We start from the raw sequence: 15,663 nt of genomic DNA, 5'->3' as shown, positions 1-15,663 counted from the left end.
CCCTGCCTGCCACTGCCTTTCCCTGCCCCTGCCACTGCCCACTGCCTTCTCCTCCCCTGTCACTGCCCTTCCCTGCCACTGCCCTCTCCCTGCCACTGCCCACTGCCCCCTCTTCTTCCTCCCTCCTCTTCTCTGGGATAGCCTCTCATCCTATCCTCTTCTATAACTCCGCACCTACCTATGCTCTGGGATACCCTCCCTCAGCTCTCGGATAGCCTCCCTCCTATCCCTCCTCCAATGACGAGCTCGCACCTCATCGTGGTGTTGGAGTCCAGTAGCCGCATATTGGCGAAGCCAAGACGAGCTTACCTTCATGCTTAGGTTGTGTGTCTCGGTTGTGCATGTGTTTGTTACTTGTCCTTTTGTATATGGAAATCGCCGTAGGAATGGATCAACATTAGTGTCTCATTTTCATCATCCACTGTAACCGTTCCTTAACTTGATTCGGAGATTTAGTTTGCTACTTAGGAGTTGAAACTTTTGAAACAGTTCGTTGGAATATCTTATTTATATGGATAACTTGAGAACTTGGCGGTTTGGCTCACGATTTGCTCGAAAGTACTAAAATCATCCAAGGATATGCTCCTTCACTACTCCGAAAGCCCAAACTAATCTTCAAATAACCCCAAAGAGAATAGCATCCCTCGTGTGACCACAGAATGACATGGGAATACCGTCGACGAGATAAAAATCTCACACCCATATTCCAAACCCTCCCTCCGCCACGTGATCTTTCTCCCACCGTGAGTGGCATAATCAAGTAGATCTCCTATATCACGCCTGCACAATGTCTCCGAAACAGTTCTTTGCGATCCTCATAGCATCGGGGTACCAATTCTTGCCACCATTGGAGGTTATGAGACCGTTCGAGCTGGCGCTGCTGTAAAAGGACAGAGTTTCTCCAAACTCGGTGTCGGCCTCCGCGATCGCGTCGTTCCTGTACGGAGGGCTTTGCGGATCAGACTACCGGGTTTCATCTGCACATTCTCGGATATGTTAATGCTGACGTTTTCTGACACCAGCACAGGGGGTTAGGCAGTAAACACATCGTTCTGGACCTCCAACAATCCAAGTTCTTGACCACGTCGCTTCTTGACAGTCGGCACAGCCCTCGGGTCCGACGACAGGGTTGTAGGGGAGGTATGCTTGGAGCCCGTCAGGTATGTCTCGTACGTATTCACATCTACTTTCTTGACATGCTAACAGAGAACGTAAGTCTACCTTAAAAAAATGATACAGCATACTTGGTGGCATACCATTAACACGTGGCGCTCTGCTCCCGCTAAGACACCACTTGTTTCCTATACTGACCGCCCTTGCACGTCGGTTTCTCACCAGACAGTCTGTCTGCCAGAGTTCAGGCTCCTCCGTGTTCTCTTTTCCGTTCTCAGGAATTGTAGGACCAGGTATGCGATCCTTCAATTGTCATGGCTGCGTGCCTCTGTTTTTCGTTCCAGGCCCTTCCTGTAGGTCGCCATCCAGATGTCTGTTCACTCTGATATTTCATCATCGTCGTCAAGGATTTGGCCTCATTTGCGTCCTCCAAGCCCGCAATTTCGGTTCTGGAAACCATTGTAGGATTTCACCCAACAAATGTGGCGACACCACGGTGGTGGCTTTGTGCTACCGGTGGGCATTTCTTTGTATCGTCTGTACTGTGTCGAGCGACATTGCCTGCCGACTGGGGAGGCCAACGAGATACCAGCGAGGATGGAAAGAAAGAGGCAAGAAGACATGACGTCACGGGCGGGCGGGTGATTTGCGGGCACCCGTGACCGTGACCGTGACCGACTTTCTGTACGTTCGTTTCGTTTCGGTCGAATTTTCGATCCTCTTCGGTCTGTCACAATTAATCCCGACCAGACAGCACATTCCACCCAGCAAGCCCCGTTGATCGTCTATTTTTAACTGTGCTGATCGATGGCATGCGCAGTACAAAATAGTAGGGATTCTTGTTATTAAGGAAAGCATTTTCGTTGCTCCTGGAGGTATCCCGAGGCAAGTCCCCATCGATGAGCCGATCGGCCCTCGTCTGCCGCAAGCTGTGTGGACAGACCCTGAGATTGATGGAGCCCCGACACATCAGCTCGCCCCGGATGACTCGAACAGCCTCCACTGCACTCTCACGTACCACAAGACTGACGAGTACGGAGTACTACCACTATGTATGTACGCAGTACGGGGCCAGCAGGCACCAGGTCGGACGGCAACGGTGCGCTATGGGGGGGAAATAAAACACCACGACCCATGGATCGCCTTATTGCGCTCGACGTCATACCCCCTCCATCCAACGCTGGTCGGGACGGACGGGAGGGTCCGAAGGTCAGTGGAGTCGATATCGCATCTTACTGAATGAGGGATAAGAAGGAAGGGCAGCGTTTCCCGACTAACGGGCGAGCTAATATCGAGGGGGATATTGTGTAGTGATCGGACGAGATCCTGAGGACCAGCGCCACGCATCCACCGCTTCATCCGCTTCATCAGCGCCGGCATCACACTCACACCCTTCGGTACGACGGACGAACCATCGTCGGGACTCCTCCCTCCCTCCTGCGGTTTTGTCCCCGCCAGCCCCGTCAATCAGAGGGTCCGACAACCCATCACGACATGCTCGCCCCGGGCACAAGCGGATATGGGCGCTCTGCCCTTGCTCACCCGTACTCTGGCTGGCGCGCCACCATACCAGGCCTGCAGTTGATCCCTTCCCAACCCCCGCATGTTCTGGCAAATAGTTGGGCGTTTTTCTTTTGGCTGTGATGCGGAACTTGCGGCACATTGACTGGCGGGTCGCATCATAAGGAACCGACCAGAATTCCTTTGAATATTAATAGGACGCCCATTCCCTGGGCCTCGGCGGCGCCTGAGATTCTCTCTCAGCGAAGTTTTTTTTCTTTCAAACTCGACACTGTGGGCTCGATCAATCCGTCCTGACGCATAAACCCTTGACATCCCTGCCCGGCGCATACTTGAAACTGCAACCAACGAATCGGCAGGTTCCACTACTGCACCGTCTGGGCCTTTTCATCTTCACTCTCGTTGTTCTTCTCATCCTTTGTCTTCTTCATCCCAGTCACCTACCCCTCTGCTCATCTCCCGTCCCCATCCATTCTCCGTCCGTGCGGAAATCATCTCCGCCAGCGGTTATTATTCGGACTCTTCCCCTCAAAGCCCATCTCTTCTCCGTTCCGACCCCGGCCGTTCATCCTTTCCCACACCAGGCTCCATTTGGGTTAAATAGAGCTCTCTGTCCCCCTCGCGACCTGATCGTCAACTCCGTCCAAAGCATCGAAGAGCGCGAATCAGAACCGTCAGAAATCCACCCCACACGGATCAGCGACCAGCGCAAGAGTCTCAACCACCACTCCCAACACACCGTCCACAATCGTCCACATACAATATGCGCGACATGCCTTCCAAATTCATCGAAATCCTTGACCCCAACGACACTCACCCACGCATTTCAGAATGCGACGTCCGTCTAGAAGATGTCCTGGCCGACCATGAAGCCTTCGTCACCCGCCCGCGCTCCTCCACCCAGTCCTCCTCGAAGCCCAGTCTAGATCGCGAAAACCCCACATCACCCCGTTGGAAACGACTGAGCACCATGCTCGTTCCAGCGGTGAGGCGGGGCTCCACGTGATACCAGCCTTCCCTCCTTGCTCCTCTCCTCCCCTCCCCTGCACTATCCACCATGACGAAGACAAGGTCCCGGCGACCGTCACGAATCCATTCACTCACTCACAACCCACTACGATATATACGAAAACAAAACAAAGACCTCAAGACAATACAAGACAAGACGACATACCACGAAGACATGCTACTCGGGAGTTTGCTTAGACACGGGATAAATACCTTCAGCTCAGTTCGATTTCGATTTAGTTGGGCTATTACTATTAGCCTTAGCGATGGAGTAGGCAGAATCAATTTGAATTATCGGGGATACGATGAACTCTGCTCTGCCCATGTGGCTTGAATTATTAGCGAAATTTCTTTCACCATTCTTCTTCTAATTCTTCTTTTCTTCCCCTCTTCCTCCCCTCTTCTTCTTTTCACCTCTTTTTTCCTTTCCTTTCCTTTCCTTTTCTTCTCTTCTTGAAATTAAAAGCAGAATACCTCGCGCCAACAAATAACCAACGGGCTAGTCAGTCTCAGTATTCCTTTGATACCCAATGAGTCATTATTACAGAACCGATCTCATCTATTTTCACAATCCGATTTTTTCTTTCTTGGGTGCCTGAACGACCATGAGTCAGGAAAGCAAAAAAATAAAAAAAAAAAATAAAAAAAAAAAAAACCCCAAATTCTGACATCATCGCTCCTAGATAAACCAATCGACCGACCGACTTACCTTACTTACACTAGATAGGATCCAGTTAGGTTAGCAGTTAAGTATCTACCTATCCAATTAAACAAATTAAGTACATACCGCTTAGTTCCCCCTTTAGTCTATTCTTGTAGCTTTGCTTGTATCGCAGTACTTAGATCTTACCCGCCCGCTAATCATCCTAATTGGCTGAATTTCTTTGTCTTTCTTTCTTGCTTTGAGTGATTACGCAAGTGGTGGCGTAATGGAGTATTCTTATACTCTACACTCGACTTCTGTCTAACATGTATGTAAGTGCTTGGGCATACATCCACTTTCGAGTCATGTGATGGGTTGGGATGTGGGAGTCATCGAGGGGTACGTGGAGTACGTCAGTATGTACTATTATGGATGAGATGGTGGTTGCTGCCTGGAGGTCACCAGGCATCCATCGACGGTATCTAGATACTATAGTAATGATGTTATTTATGTATGGGTGTGGGTCCGTTTAGATACAAAGTAGTAACTAGTCTATCCACCTGTCATCATTCCACCATGACAGTCGAGTATAGGTATGTCCTTGCTAGGCGGACTTCTCTCAGGTGCTACTGTATACTTTGAGCGATGAATTGTTGTACTGTGCTATGTACTCCGTACCATGATACAGCACGATCTGCCTCCTGTTCCATCCCTTCCCACTCTCTGTGTACAGTACTATCTATGTACATCAATACGCGAATGACCGCGTAAGGAACACCAACAATCCACATTTCCCCGATCAGTCCGGTATCCAACTTACTATATGAGGCGCGCGCGGGGGAGGGGGTAATGGAGACGTGGACTGGAGCGTCGCGTTCACGAAGCTCAGTGAAAGTGGTTGTCACGATCTGGTTTCCCGCAAAGACGAGAAGGGGTGGATGTATGGTCGCCTTTCTGTTGGTGGTGCAGAACAAGTATCCGTTAGCCTGGATATGTACGCGTGGTATGATTCCTAGATCGAGCAGCCTACTGGGGGCTTGGTCGGCACGGACGATGTAAACGGTTCTGATGTCTTTTAAAGACTGCAAATCTGTTCGCAACGCAGCTGGGTCCCCGCCTTCGGTAGGAGTCTGTTAATAGCTAATATATCGGACTGGCCCAGACACAGGGGGTTGTCCTACCTTCGTTGAAACCGGCCGGGTTAAAAACAAGAGGGAGGCCTGGATCATCCTTGTCGTGAATGGCAATGTCAAACTCTGGCTGTCCGCTTCGCACACTGGTTCAGATATTGTCTAAAAATGGCTCTTGTATTTGTGCTTCTGCTTTAAAAATACAATAAGAATACCGCTCCTATACCAATAATTAGGAAGAATGCCGCTCCTATACCAATAATCAGGAAGAATGTCGCTCCAGGTACAACAATCAAAAAAAAAAAAATAAAAGAAGAAAAGAAGAAAAGAAAAAAGTGGAACAAATCACCCCATGCTTCACAGCAAAAGCTGTCCATCTTTGCTGGGGAAAAGCTCATCTTCCAGGCCACCGGCTACTAACTCAGCTACTATCTTGCGACGTAGCAGTATCGCATCGCGTGCTCGATATGCCATCGGCTCAATACCGACAGCTACGGCTTTCGCTGTGGTCAAAAGAAAAACACCGCAGTCAGATCCATTGTCCTGCTGCGGCGACAGAGACGGAAGGAGCCGCCATTCGCTCTCAACATATTGGGAGCCGAGTTCCGCGCGAAGCCAGACTTTTAGAATCATCATATAGTAAAGGGACCTCGTTCCGAGAGAGTCGAAATGCTCAATGGCCCGCTCGGCGGGATGCACCACAGCCAAGGTCCAGTGATGATGACGGTTGATGGGAATGAAGACCTTGTCGACTTTGAGGAGGTCTGGTCCTCCGATCTTCGCTTTTTTTGCCCATCGCGCCACCCGTGCATATCCATTGTCTTGTAGTTGCGTGAAAAAAAAAGAATTAAAGGCGTGGAAACGGGGCGTGTCGTGCCGTCCATCGTTATTGTTCGTCCGCCGGAGATAGTCGATGATCATGTCCAGGTACTCGTTGATGATTTCGTCGTTAAGCCACTCCTTGGGAGTATAGCAGGTGGCCAGAGATCTATTCGTGAGTGGTTGACCAGAGCGTGTGGTCACGACGGTTTTGTTTGCTGGCACACTTTTGAAAGCCGCTACCCGGGCCTCCCAGGCGGACGAAAGGGGGCGGACAGCTGGGCCGTTGGGTGTGATGCGCGCAGGGAATTCGTCATCCTGCTGTCGCTTCTTTTTCTCTGCCTCCATCTTTCTCCAATGGGAAGCATAAATCGATTCGGTCCGACCTTCCGGGATCGGCTGCGGGTGGGGGCGGACCAGATTGACGGCAGAGACTGCGGTTCCAAGGGGGAATTTGAAGGGTTGACTCCCCGGGTCAACAATACGCTCATCGTCAGTTTGTTCGTAGGTAGACTTGGTCTCCGGAGTCTCGTCCTCCCAATACCAGAGGTCACGAATGTCCGTGACATACTCTGTCACCAGCGGCTCGCGAAAACGAACGGTCTTGTTCGTTGAGTGGGCGTGCTTCACCAATATACTTCGAGGTTTGCGATGAAATTCTTTCTCATGGCAGACATCGATGCCTGGGTCGATTCTGTAACCAAAACGGCCATATTCGTTGGGCGTAGAAGTTGGTCGGACGCGCGGGTAGAAGTCACAATCGCGGTTGCTTGGGGGCATACGAATGGCCCGGCGAGGCCAAGACGGATCCTCGAATGCGTCATGCTCTTTGTTAGATAAATCGCGGGAGATTCGATGAGGGCGGCGGAGAGGATGATAGTAGGGCCGTGATCCAGGGTAGAGTGTGTCGCCACGGGTAAGAGCTTTGTGGCGTCTCATACAGTCTCCTTCCCTGCCCAACCGTCCGGCTTTCATTTCCATCTCATAGTATAGTTCGAGGAAAATGTCGCGTTTCTCATTGGATTGACGGGCTGGCTGCTCATGTTCCGTATCCATATGCGCGGGAGATGTACGTGCCAGTGTACAATTGGGTTCGAAAGTATCCATATGCGCGGGAGATGTACGTGCCGGTGTACAATTGGGTTCGAAAGTATCCATATGCGCGGGAGATGTACGTGCCAGTGTACAATTGGGTTCGAAAGTATCCATATGCGCGGGAGATGTACGTGCCAGTGTACAATTGGGTTCGAAAGTATCCATATGCGCGGGAGATGTACGTGCCAGTGTACAATTGGGTTCGAAAGTATCCATATGCGCGGGAGATGTACGTGCCAGTGTACAATTGGGTTCGAAAGTATCCATATGCGCGGGAAATGTACCTGCCAGTGTACAATTGGGTTCGAAAGTATCCATATGCGCGGGAGATGTACGTGCCAGTGTACATTTGGGTTCGAAAGTATCCATATGCGCGGGAGATGTACGTGCCGGTGTACATTCGAGTTCGAAAGGTGGAGTATTGTGATCACGTCGGAATTGGTACCGCGTCCCCCAGACTTCAAGCACATGTCGCTTGGCTGTGCCAGCAGCAGCAGCAGCGCGTCTGACTGCAGAGGAGACATTTTGGGACAGCCCAACGGGTACATGCATAACTGTTTGGATGGCACTATGCCAACGCGACCAGTATGCAGCCCATCCTTCTATAGGGACAGGCGCTGCCATATCAGGCCATGCCCCAGGGATTTGAGCCGCAGTGATAAGGTCATCAGTCACATCAGTCACTCCAGTCGAGCCGGTTCCCGGGTTGCCCGTTGGAACGTGGTGGCAGGAGGGAGGTCGGTTCTCAATATCAGCAAAAGCCGTCGTGACATTCGGCTGAGCTGGAAATATTTTCAAAGGAGCCGGGTCAACGGTACTCGGGCCGGTGGGAACTTTCTCAGGCTGAGGGTTCACGTATGGTTTAGCACCACCTATAAGTGGGCCGAACCGCAGACGACGATATTTCGGGCCAGATTCCGTACGCTGAGCCCGAACTTCTTGTTGTTCTCCGAAAGACCTCTTGCAGGGGATCGAAGGGGGGACAGCTGCGTCTGAGAGATTGGTGTGTTGATGGCAAGCCAGTAGGGGGTTACTGGCGAAAGCCCACGAATGAGAAGACCGGTTCAATCCAGCTGACCGGAAATTGGCCGTGCCTAGGTTGTTGCACAGGAAGTCCGGCTTGACAAAAGGACTTCTTCTTGGCTGAGTGGTCAAGATCTCGTGCGCGGGGCGAGCGGACGGGGAGAGGAGGAAGTTGGCGGTATTCGATATTGGGGAGAAATGGTGCACTGGTCTGATCCAAGGAGTTCTGAAAGGAACCTTCGAGTTCAAGTACTGTTTCTCCTGACCAGGACCACCGACGCGAAGAGCAATAGGCTTGCCGGCGAGCTTCACCGATCTCAGCTGGTATTGCGCGCTTCTCTCAAAGGTTTCTTCTTGGCCGTCGTAAAGCGGGGCGCTGCTAGACGTCTGTTTGATGTCAGACTCAAATTGAGGGCAATCAGGCGCAGTGTCCATAGGGTCAAAAGGGTCCAGGGCATCTGGGCATGGGCTGCCTGTGGGTGGTGGGCTCACTTCACGCAACTCCGCATCCTCCAGATGGAGGTGCATGTCGACGGGAAGAAGACCAGCCATTTCTGAAGGTGGGGGGGTGGAAGGGTTCAAGTGTAGGAGGAAGGGTTGAAGGGTTAAAAGGTACAAGGGTTTGCGTGTAGAAGTGTCAGGGGTTAGGAAAGTGCTGCTAAGCAAAGTAGGCTACGAAAGCAAGAATTCGCTGAAAACGAGAATTTGGTGAGCTTTCGTAAATGGGCAAAGTGGTGGTGGAGAGGAAGAAGAGGAAGAAAGGGAAGAAGAAGGAAAGGATAAAGCAGGCGATGAGGGCGGTTTTATAGCGCGTGTCGGACGTGAAGGGAAGGAGGGACCAAGACAGATACATTCAGTGGCAGCCATGGAAGGCAGCCATGATGGAGGAGCTCAGGTCGCCCGAGTGGTGGCAGTGAATTGGAGCTCCATGGGGAAGAGCGGGAGGAGGGTGATGGGCTCTGGGCGCGCAGAGGGAAGGAAGCAGGAGCAGGGGAGGACGAGGGGAGGACGAGGGGAGAAGGAGGGGAGGAGGAGGGCAGGACGGCGCAATCGGAGAAGTTGAAGCCGCGGCGTTGAAGATGAACAATGGATAAAGAACCACTCTGGGGAAAGGACGGCGGGAGCTTGGCCGCCACCTTTCCTCATTGGGATTGTCACGTGGTCATACAGTAGTGACATCAGCCCGGTGCTGCCTTCTGCAGTAAAGTATCTACTGCTGCAGCCATAAGTACAGTAGGTAGTACCCCCCGCCATCTGCCTGTGCAGTGTCAATCACCCTCGGCTCGTCGCTGACAGGTATTTCTTTCCGGTACTCCGACCTGAAGTAGGGTTCAGCAGTGAGAAGATATTGTCTGATATAAAACAGGGGGCGCTACAGCCACATCTGCCTCGCCACAGCCACACCCTTCTCAAGCCACCGCCTGCTACTTTGGATAACTACTTTGCATGCCGTACTGACTAAGGACTTAAGAAACATATCACGTGATTCTAAAATTCTGCCCGCCGCCTGCCAGTGGGTATTACTAGTAGCCTCCCTATCAAGATCCCGAGCGTAGGCCGAAACCTAGACCCATCCTGGGGCAAAGACCACGACAAATGTGGTCGAAATATTGGGGGAAATGGGAGAATTACGTCACGGGGTATGGAGAAGACATGTAGGTAAAAGAACCGGTGAAGACTGCACGGTGTTTCAGGAGAGCTAGACAAGTGGCACACACTTAGATATATATACCGTCTGGAAGGCACGGAGTAGATACTAGCGGAGAGTGTCTAGCACGGGCCTGCAAGGGATGATCGTGTCAGACGAAGGAAAACCTTGATCGATGTCCAGACCGATTGCATTTTTGTTATCGATCATCAGGCCCAACCCTGGCACGAAAGGAGCAATGTGATTCGAAGATCGGGGGAAGCGGTTCAAGGGAGGAGGGGAGTACTACTACTTTCTACAAACTAAAGTACAACTGGTGGTTCTGGTTCTGGCCCGGCCAGCGGCCAGGAATTCCAGGATTAGCGAAGTCGGGAGTCCGGGACGAGGGACAACAACAAGGCAGGACAGACAGACATCGCGATAATCCTCGCGCACCGGCTAAAAATAAAATAGACTGGCAGGCGCGGAGGCGAATTTGACTTGACTAGACCAAGGTAGTCAGTCTTTCTTTCAGTCTTTCTTGGACAGGCGCGAGCGAGCTGAACTGGAGGTTGACGGGCGGAGCTCGTGCGTCATTGTCCCGCGGCGTTGCCATGGCAGCCCCTCGGCCGGTAAACATCGGTCTTGCGGTTTCATGTCAGCGACGACGGCCTCGTTGTTGGAGCAGCCATGGGGCTGGTCCTTCGTGGAGACACACTATCGCGAGCCTGACATCCCTTTCTTCCTTGGACTTCTTCGTGCTGGATTCGCGTGTTGTTCTTCTAGTCTCTCTCCCCCCTCAGTTCTACTCCTCCTCCCCCGAATCCTTTGTACAGCAACTTTACAACTTTACAACTTCACAACCTTACATCGAACATCGCTACCCGGACAACAAGAAAGAATACTTAGCCTATTGAAGGGGGAAAAAAAGTCTCCGCCGTGCTTTTGACAAGTCACTGGACTGCTGAGCAGCAACTATTACCCATCTGCATTTCCCTGACCGACAATTCCCACCCCCTTCCGGAATTGCTGTATACCACATTCCACAAAATTCTCCTACTCCGCCATCATGTCAGGCACGATGTACGACGAGCATGTGTATGCACCCTCGCGGCGCCATTCAGTTGCTACCCCCCCTCCATCCATGACCCCCCGACAGAGTCGGACGCGCAGTCAGAGCGTCAGAGTCAGCAACGGAACCGTGAGCACAAATACTAGTGTCTCAAGTGGGAGGATGTCGGAGGCCACGAACATCACGCACCCGCCCGCGTATTCGAAAAAGTTCGTGGTGGTTGGTGACGGTGGGTGTGGGAAGACCTGCCTTCTGATCAGCTACTCCCAAGGCTACTTTCCAGAGGTAGGTGATCACGAATGGCCTCCCTTCTTGAGGCGATACTCACACACACCCTCTCTCCCAGAAATACGTCCCGACGGTATTCGAAAACTACATCACGCAAACCACCCACCGAGCCTCGGGAAAGACGGTCGAACTAGCCCTCTGGGATACTGCTGGCCAGGAAGAATACGATCGACTGCGCCCACTTTCATATCCGGAAACCGACCTTTTGTTTGTCTGCTTTGCTATCGACTGCCCGGCATCATTAGAGAATGTCATGGATAAGGTATTGCTGGCTTACCCCGCGGTAACATACAACGGCTAACCCATAGCACAGTGGTATCCCGAGGTCCTGCACTTCTGTCCTACCACCCCACTCATCCTTGTCGGGTTGAAGTCAGATCTGCGCAACAAGAGAACATGTATCGAACTGTTGAAAACCCAGGGGCTAACCCCTGTGACACCCGAACAAGGCGAGGCGGTGGCGCGCAGGATGAACGCATCATACGTGGAATGTAGCAGCAAAGAAATGCGGGGTGTTGATGGGGTTTTCGCCCTCGCAGTTGATACCGTTGTCTCTGCCGAGGAGCAAGATTGGAACGACCGTCAGACAAATCCCAGCACTGGAAGCAAACCTCGAGTTGGGGGAGGTGGTGGCGGCGGCGGGAGGAAGGTCAAGAAGCGTACCTGCAAGCTCCTGTAGGCCGCCTTGACACCTTGGATGTTTACTTTTGGTTCAGCCCCCTTCTTTTGACACTTCTGTTTCTCCTCCCCATTCTGGTTTTGCCGAATGAAAAGCCTGGTTGCTTTGACGGTTCCCCCGACTCTCCTTGTACGTGACATGACCTGACCAGTGGATATGAACTTGGAGAGCACTGGCATTTTGTTCCCCCCTGCCATTTTTTCATCCTGTGTTGCTTCACATTTCTTCCTCTCCCCCATTGCACATGCTGGTGGTTTTCTGATTGTTCTGCTCTTTTCATGCTGTTATACCTGCTTGGCCTTCAATCGCCATGACCTGTTTACCATCTCATTACCCCCTTGGCCTTGACATGTCGATTTCTGCCTTTGTCTCTTGATGCTTGATGTCTGTCACGAATATGGTCCGAGGACCAGTTTTTACACTGCATGGGATTGGTGTTTATTGGCGCAAGCGAAAATCCCGTGTACTTGAATACTGAAATTATCACAAAAACTCACACCTATCACTGACCCCTTGGTATCAAGATATCCCACAAGCGCACGGTAAATCTCCATGCAAGCAGTAAAAAAAAAAAAAACAAAACAAAAGCAACGGAAACACCCATAATATATGCACATTACCCCAATCCAAGCAAGCCCACCATAACCTTTAAGTCATAATCTCAACTCCACCCCCCCTTCAATCCCGTATCTCCTGCTCTGGAAGCTCACTTTGGCCTTCATCATGCTGGCCATCCTTTTGCCTGTCCTGCGCCTCGTTCTCCTCTGCGGGACGCCCCATGAAGTTTTCAAATTGCGACCACAAAGCCTCGACAGAACCGAACTCATTCCCCACCTTCATTCCATTAGAATTAAATCGACTGATCTAGGGTCGGAATGGACCGGGGAGGGAGTGGGGTCGATCACGCACAGAGATAATGCTTTCTAGGTTCCGATTGAGGCGATTGATGTTTTGGAGGACTTGCTCCATGCCCTGTAAATGCGGGGTTTGTTGGCCGGAGCGTCTTATGAGATGGAAACGAAGATACACGCAAAGAAAGAAAAGACAAGACGGAAGACAGGATGGTCGATAGGATAGCAGCATCCATGTGGAGAGTCGAGAAGACCATGGCTTGGCTTATTGACTTACCCCTGCTATCTCCCTCACCAATTCCGCCCGCTGCTGCTCGAACACCGTTGGGCTGGACGATCGGGGTTTGGCGCTCGGAGTCGTTGACATGGTGACGGTTATGCGTGGAAGAAGGTTAAGTTGAACGGAAATAGCAGAGGATGGGGGTTCGGATCTGGGGAAATGCCGGATCCAGAGTAGTATTCTGCTTGTATGGTCCTCGATTCGCATACGCGTTCGTTGATTGCTTTGAATTGTTCGTTTCGTTGTGGCTGCTCGAGGCGGGCCGGTGCCTCGCCGTCCCAATCCGGTATGGCTTTGTTGATTGTGCCGGTCAATCGCCCTGACCGCCTTTCTGTCCGCTTAGCTGCCATCGATAAGAGTGTGATGTCGGAGATTCGGAGTTGCATCTCTGACACTAATAATGGCACCGCAGTGACGACAATGCAGTTGCGCAGTGGGGATGGCTTTTAACTATGAAAGGCCCACATTGAACTTATACATGATAACAAATCTTCAGATATATCATTTTTATTCCAGTTCCTGCTCGGGAAACCTGTTTCAGTAAATACGCCCAAAGGCCGCATCCTACTTGCCTGGCTTACGCACACGGGTTCTGTTGCAGCCAAATACACTACAATAATAACACTATGTACGCTCGGAAACCGCCAGTGCGACATTTGAAGGGCAGGTGTTGTGTAGTAAAGCTTGTCAATCCAAGCAATCCAAGGAGTGCGTCTTCAAATCTTCTCTCGTTGGTACGCGAAGGAAAAGGCGGAGAGCAACAGTATTGCTGATGCAAGACATCCTGACAGACCAAACAGACCACTCGACTAAAAAGGTGTCCAGACTCCTAAGTAGGCGTGATACTGAATGATACTAGGTTTGACACATCCTGACCAAGATGCGATTGAATTCCCCTCTAGTACCTCCTCCCTCCGTCCAAACTATAACGAGACTGGCAGTGCCTACTACGGATACACTTCATAGTTCATTGACTTGACGTTCCAATGATGTAACCAGCTGTCAAGGGTCTTTTAACAGTAGCATATCCATTGATCTGAGTACTGTTTTGACGCACAATTCTATTGATCATTCTACGCCAAAATGAAGACAATTGATGTAAAGGACTACGGTCCAGTCGACCGGCTCCAAAGTCGGGAAGTCCCGAAGCCATCGGATCCTCAATCTCGGGATCTTCTGGTTCGGTACGTCTTCCACATCGCTAGGTCCAGATAACAGCTACAGAAAGCCGTGGGCAGGATAAAAGGGCGCTTCTGTGGGCCCGGTGGATACCAAACTACGAAATGGGACACATGATGATTATCCTGGTATGGCCAACAACGCATAGGCTCGATCGTGGGACTGTGTATGTCTAACACTGCCGCAGACTACTATGACCGCGCTCCCAGACCATTCCAGATCCCTGGATAAGATGCGTCAGGAACCGTGGAGGCTGCCGGATCAGATTGCTCGTTTTATAAGGTCGGAGACGAGGTGTTCTACTCGGGAAGCCCAATAAGACAGGGATCGAATGCCGAATACCAACTAGTAGGCAAAAGGAGTTTCGGTCATTAACCTAAGAGAATGGACTTTTTGAGTCAGCTGCCATGCCATTGACATATATCACCGCATATGCGGCCCTCATCGAACGAATGGAAATAAAAGGGGCGAGCAGGTAGCCCTCCTAATCATCAATGGCGCCGGTGGGGTTGAGGTTACACTTCAAGGTGTCAAGGAAGGCCACGAGATCCTCCAGTCAGGAAGAGTAATAGGCAAGGTCGGACTGGGTTTGCATGAGGAGAGCTCTGGAGAACCCTTTACTTGATCTTTTAGGTTTTAGCTTCTCAAAAATATCAAGATTCTTTGGATAAAGCCAGATACATGCAACAGTAGACACGAGCTACTCCTCCTCCTCGCAGCATCTAACCCATAAGATGATCGCAAGTGAACTCTCACCCGCACCTGCCCCATCGGCCTCTCCTTCTCTCCTTCTCCTTCCGACAAACCACACCTGCCTGAATCATACTCGGATCAAGTACACTTCTTCCCGAATATCTGACAGCGCCCAGTCTTCTTTCATCATCAATACACTGCCTGATGACTCCGTGCATTCATGGAATGGGATGATCAAACCAATACCCAAATTAGTACGACACGGTCTCATTGCTCCTGAATACGAACCGTATTCCCCTTTTCCTGTTGCCGTTTTGCCTTAGATCTCTGCTGATACTTTCTTTCTGAACCTCCAGTAAGCTTCGATAATTTGGTGCCAATATTGGCCAAGGCTATGGCCATCGGCCTTAACGGCCTTTGTACTTAACATGGAGAAGGTTTTCATACCAGTCCATCTTCATCAACACCGGATGTTGATGATGGTACATCCCGCTCAACGATCCATTGAGCATTTCAATTCCCTCGGAATAAGATCACTCTATTGTATGATGATTATTAAAACCTGTCTTTGTGGCGAATTCATTCCTCTTTTTCTGTTGCCTTTTTGCGTTAGATCTCTGCTGGCGCTTTCTTTCTGAATCT

The 15,663-nt window shown here is 51.1% G+C and overlaps 7 protein-coding genes across 7 annotated transcripts; 3 read left to right on the top strand and 4 right to left on the bottom strand.

Moving 5' to 3' along the window:
- Positions 1–774: 774 nt before the first annotated feature.
- Positions 775–1,573, bottom strand: BO70DRAFT_401095 (uncharacterized protein; the record flags this gene model as incomplete). Its single annotated transcript, XM_025546970.1, has 4 exons — positions 775–963; positions 1,047–1,199; positions 1,257–1,282; positions 1,495–1,573. The coding sequence occupies 4 exons, from the start codon at positions 1,571–1,573 to the stop codon at positions 775–777; spliced, it is 447 nt and encodes a 148-aa protein (XP_025394568.1).
- A 1,661-nt stretch (positions 1,574–3,234) lies between these two features.
- Positions 3,235–4,210, top strand: BO70DRAFT_186305 (uncharacterized protein). The gene has a single exon (XM_025538474.1). It carries the CDS (start codon positions 3,692–3,694, stop codon positions 3,974–3,976), a length of 285 nt encoding a protein of 94 aa, XP_025394566.1. The 5' UTR covers positions 3,235–3,691; the 3' UTR covers positions 3,977–4,210.
- Positions 3,398–3,640, top strand: BO70DRAFT_302193 (uncharacterized protein; the record flags this gene model as incomplete). Its single annotated transcript, XM_025539738.1, has 1 exon — positions 3,398–3,640. One exon carries the CDS (start codon positions 3,398–3,400, stop codon positions 3,638–3,640), a length of 243 nt encoding a protein of 80 aa, XP_025394567.1.
- Positions 4,211–5,692: 1,482 nt separating the features above from the next.
- Positions 5,693–7,208, bottom strand: BO70DRAFT_366733 (SUMO protease ULP1). Its single transcript, XM_025544410.1, has one exon. The coding sequence runs from the start codon at positions 7,171–7,173 to the stop codon at positions 5,773–5,775; it is 1,401 nt and encodes a 466-aa protein (XP_025394565.1). The 5' UTR covers positions 7,174–7,208; the 3' UTR covers positions 5,693–5,772.
- Positions 7,209–7,273: 65 nt separating this feature from the next.
- BO70DRAFT_401092 (uncharacterized protein) lies at positions 7,274–8,904 on the bottom strand (the record flags this gene model as incomplete). Its single annotated transcript, XM_025546969.1, has 2 exons — positions 7,274–7,613; positions 7,775–8,904. The coding sequence occupies 2 exons, from the start codon at positions 8,902–8,904 to the stop codon at positions 7,274–7,276; spliced, it is 1,470 nt and encodes a 489-aa protein (XP_025394564.1).
- Positions 8,905–10,673: 1,769 nt separating this feature from the next.
- On the top strand, positions 10,674–12,515 carry BO70DRAFT_366732 (Rho GTPase Rho4). The gene is made up of 3 exons (XM_025544409.1): positions 10,674–11,336; positions 11,398–11,601; positions 11,653–12,515. Exons 1-3 carry the CDS (start codon positions 11,049–11,051, stop codon positions 12,016–12,018), a joined length of 858 nt encoding a protein of 285 aa, XP_025394563.1. The 5' UTR covers positions 10,674–11,048; the 3' UTR covers positions 12,019–12,515.
- A 181-nt stretch (positions 12,516–12,696) lies between these two features.
- On the bottom strand, positions 12,697–13,236 carry BO70DRAFT_356747 (DASH complex subunit DAD1; the record flags this gene model as incomplete). The annotated part of the gene is made up of 3 exons (XM_025541948.1): positions 12,697–12,852; positions 12,928–12,990; positions 13,147–13,236. The coding sequence occupies 3 exons, from the start codon at positions 13,234–13,236 to the stop codon at positions 12,697–12,699; spliced, it is 309 nt and encodes a 102-aa protein (XP_025394562.1).
- Positions 13,237–15,663: the final 2,427 nt, after the last annotated feature.

This window comes from Aspergillus heteromorphus, assembly GCF_003184545.1.
Source record: "Aspergillus heteromorphus CBS 117.55 chromosome Unknown BO70scaffold_51, whole genome shotgun sequence".
Taxonomy (NCBI): Eukaryota; Fungi; Ascomycota; class Eurotiomycetes; order Eurotiales; family Aspergillaceae; genus Aspergillus; species Aspergillus heteromorphus.
The sequence above is the reverse complement of the archived record's forward strand: the minus strand, read 5'-3'. Positions and strand labels throughout refer to the sequence as shown.

What these genes read in the sequence shown, in the direction of transcription:
- BO70DRAFT_366732 (XM_025544409.1), top strand. Translation starts at nt 11,049, where the DNA reads ATGTCAGGCACGATGTACGACGAGCATGTGTATGCACCCTCGCGGCGC. An exon ending in CCCAAGGCTACTTTCCAGAG is followed by an intron (nt 11,337 to 11,397) that starts GTAGGTGATCAC and finishes CCTCTCTCCCAG; the next exon opens with AAATACGTCCCGACGGTATT. An exon ending in TAGAGAATGTCATGGATAAG is followed by an intron (nt 11,602 to 11,652) that starts GTATTGCTGGCT and finishes CCCATAGCACAG; the next exon opens with TGGTATCCCGAGGTCCTGCA.
- BO70DRAFT_186305 (XM_025538474.1), top strand. Translation starts at nt 3,692, where the DNA reads ATGACGAAGACAAGGTCCCGGCGACCGTCACGAATCCATTCACTCACT.
- BO70DRAFT_366733 (XM_025544410.1), bottom strand. Translation starts at nt 7,173, where the DNA reads ATGAGACGCCACAAAGCTCTTACCCGTGGCGACACACTCTACCCTGGA.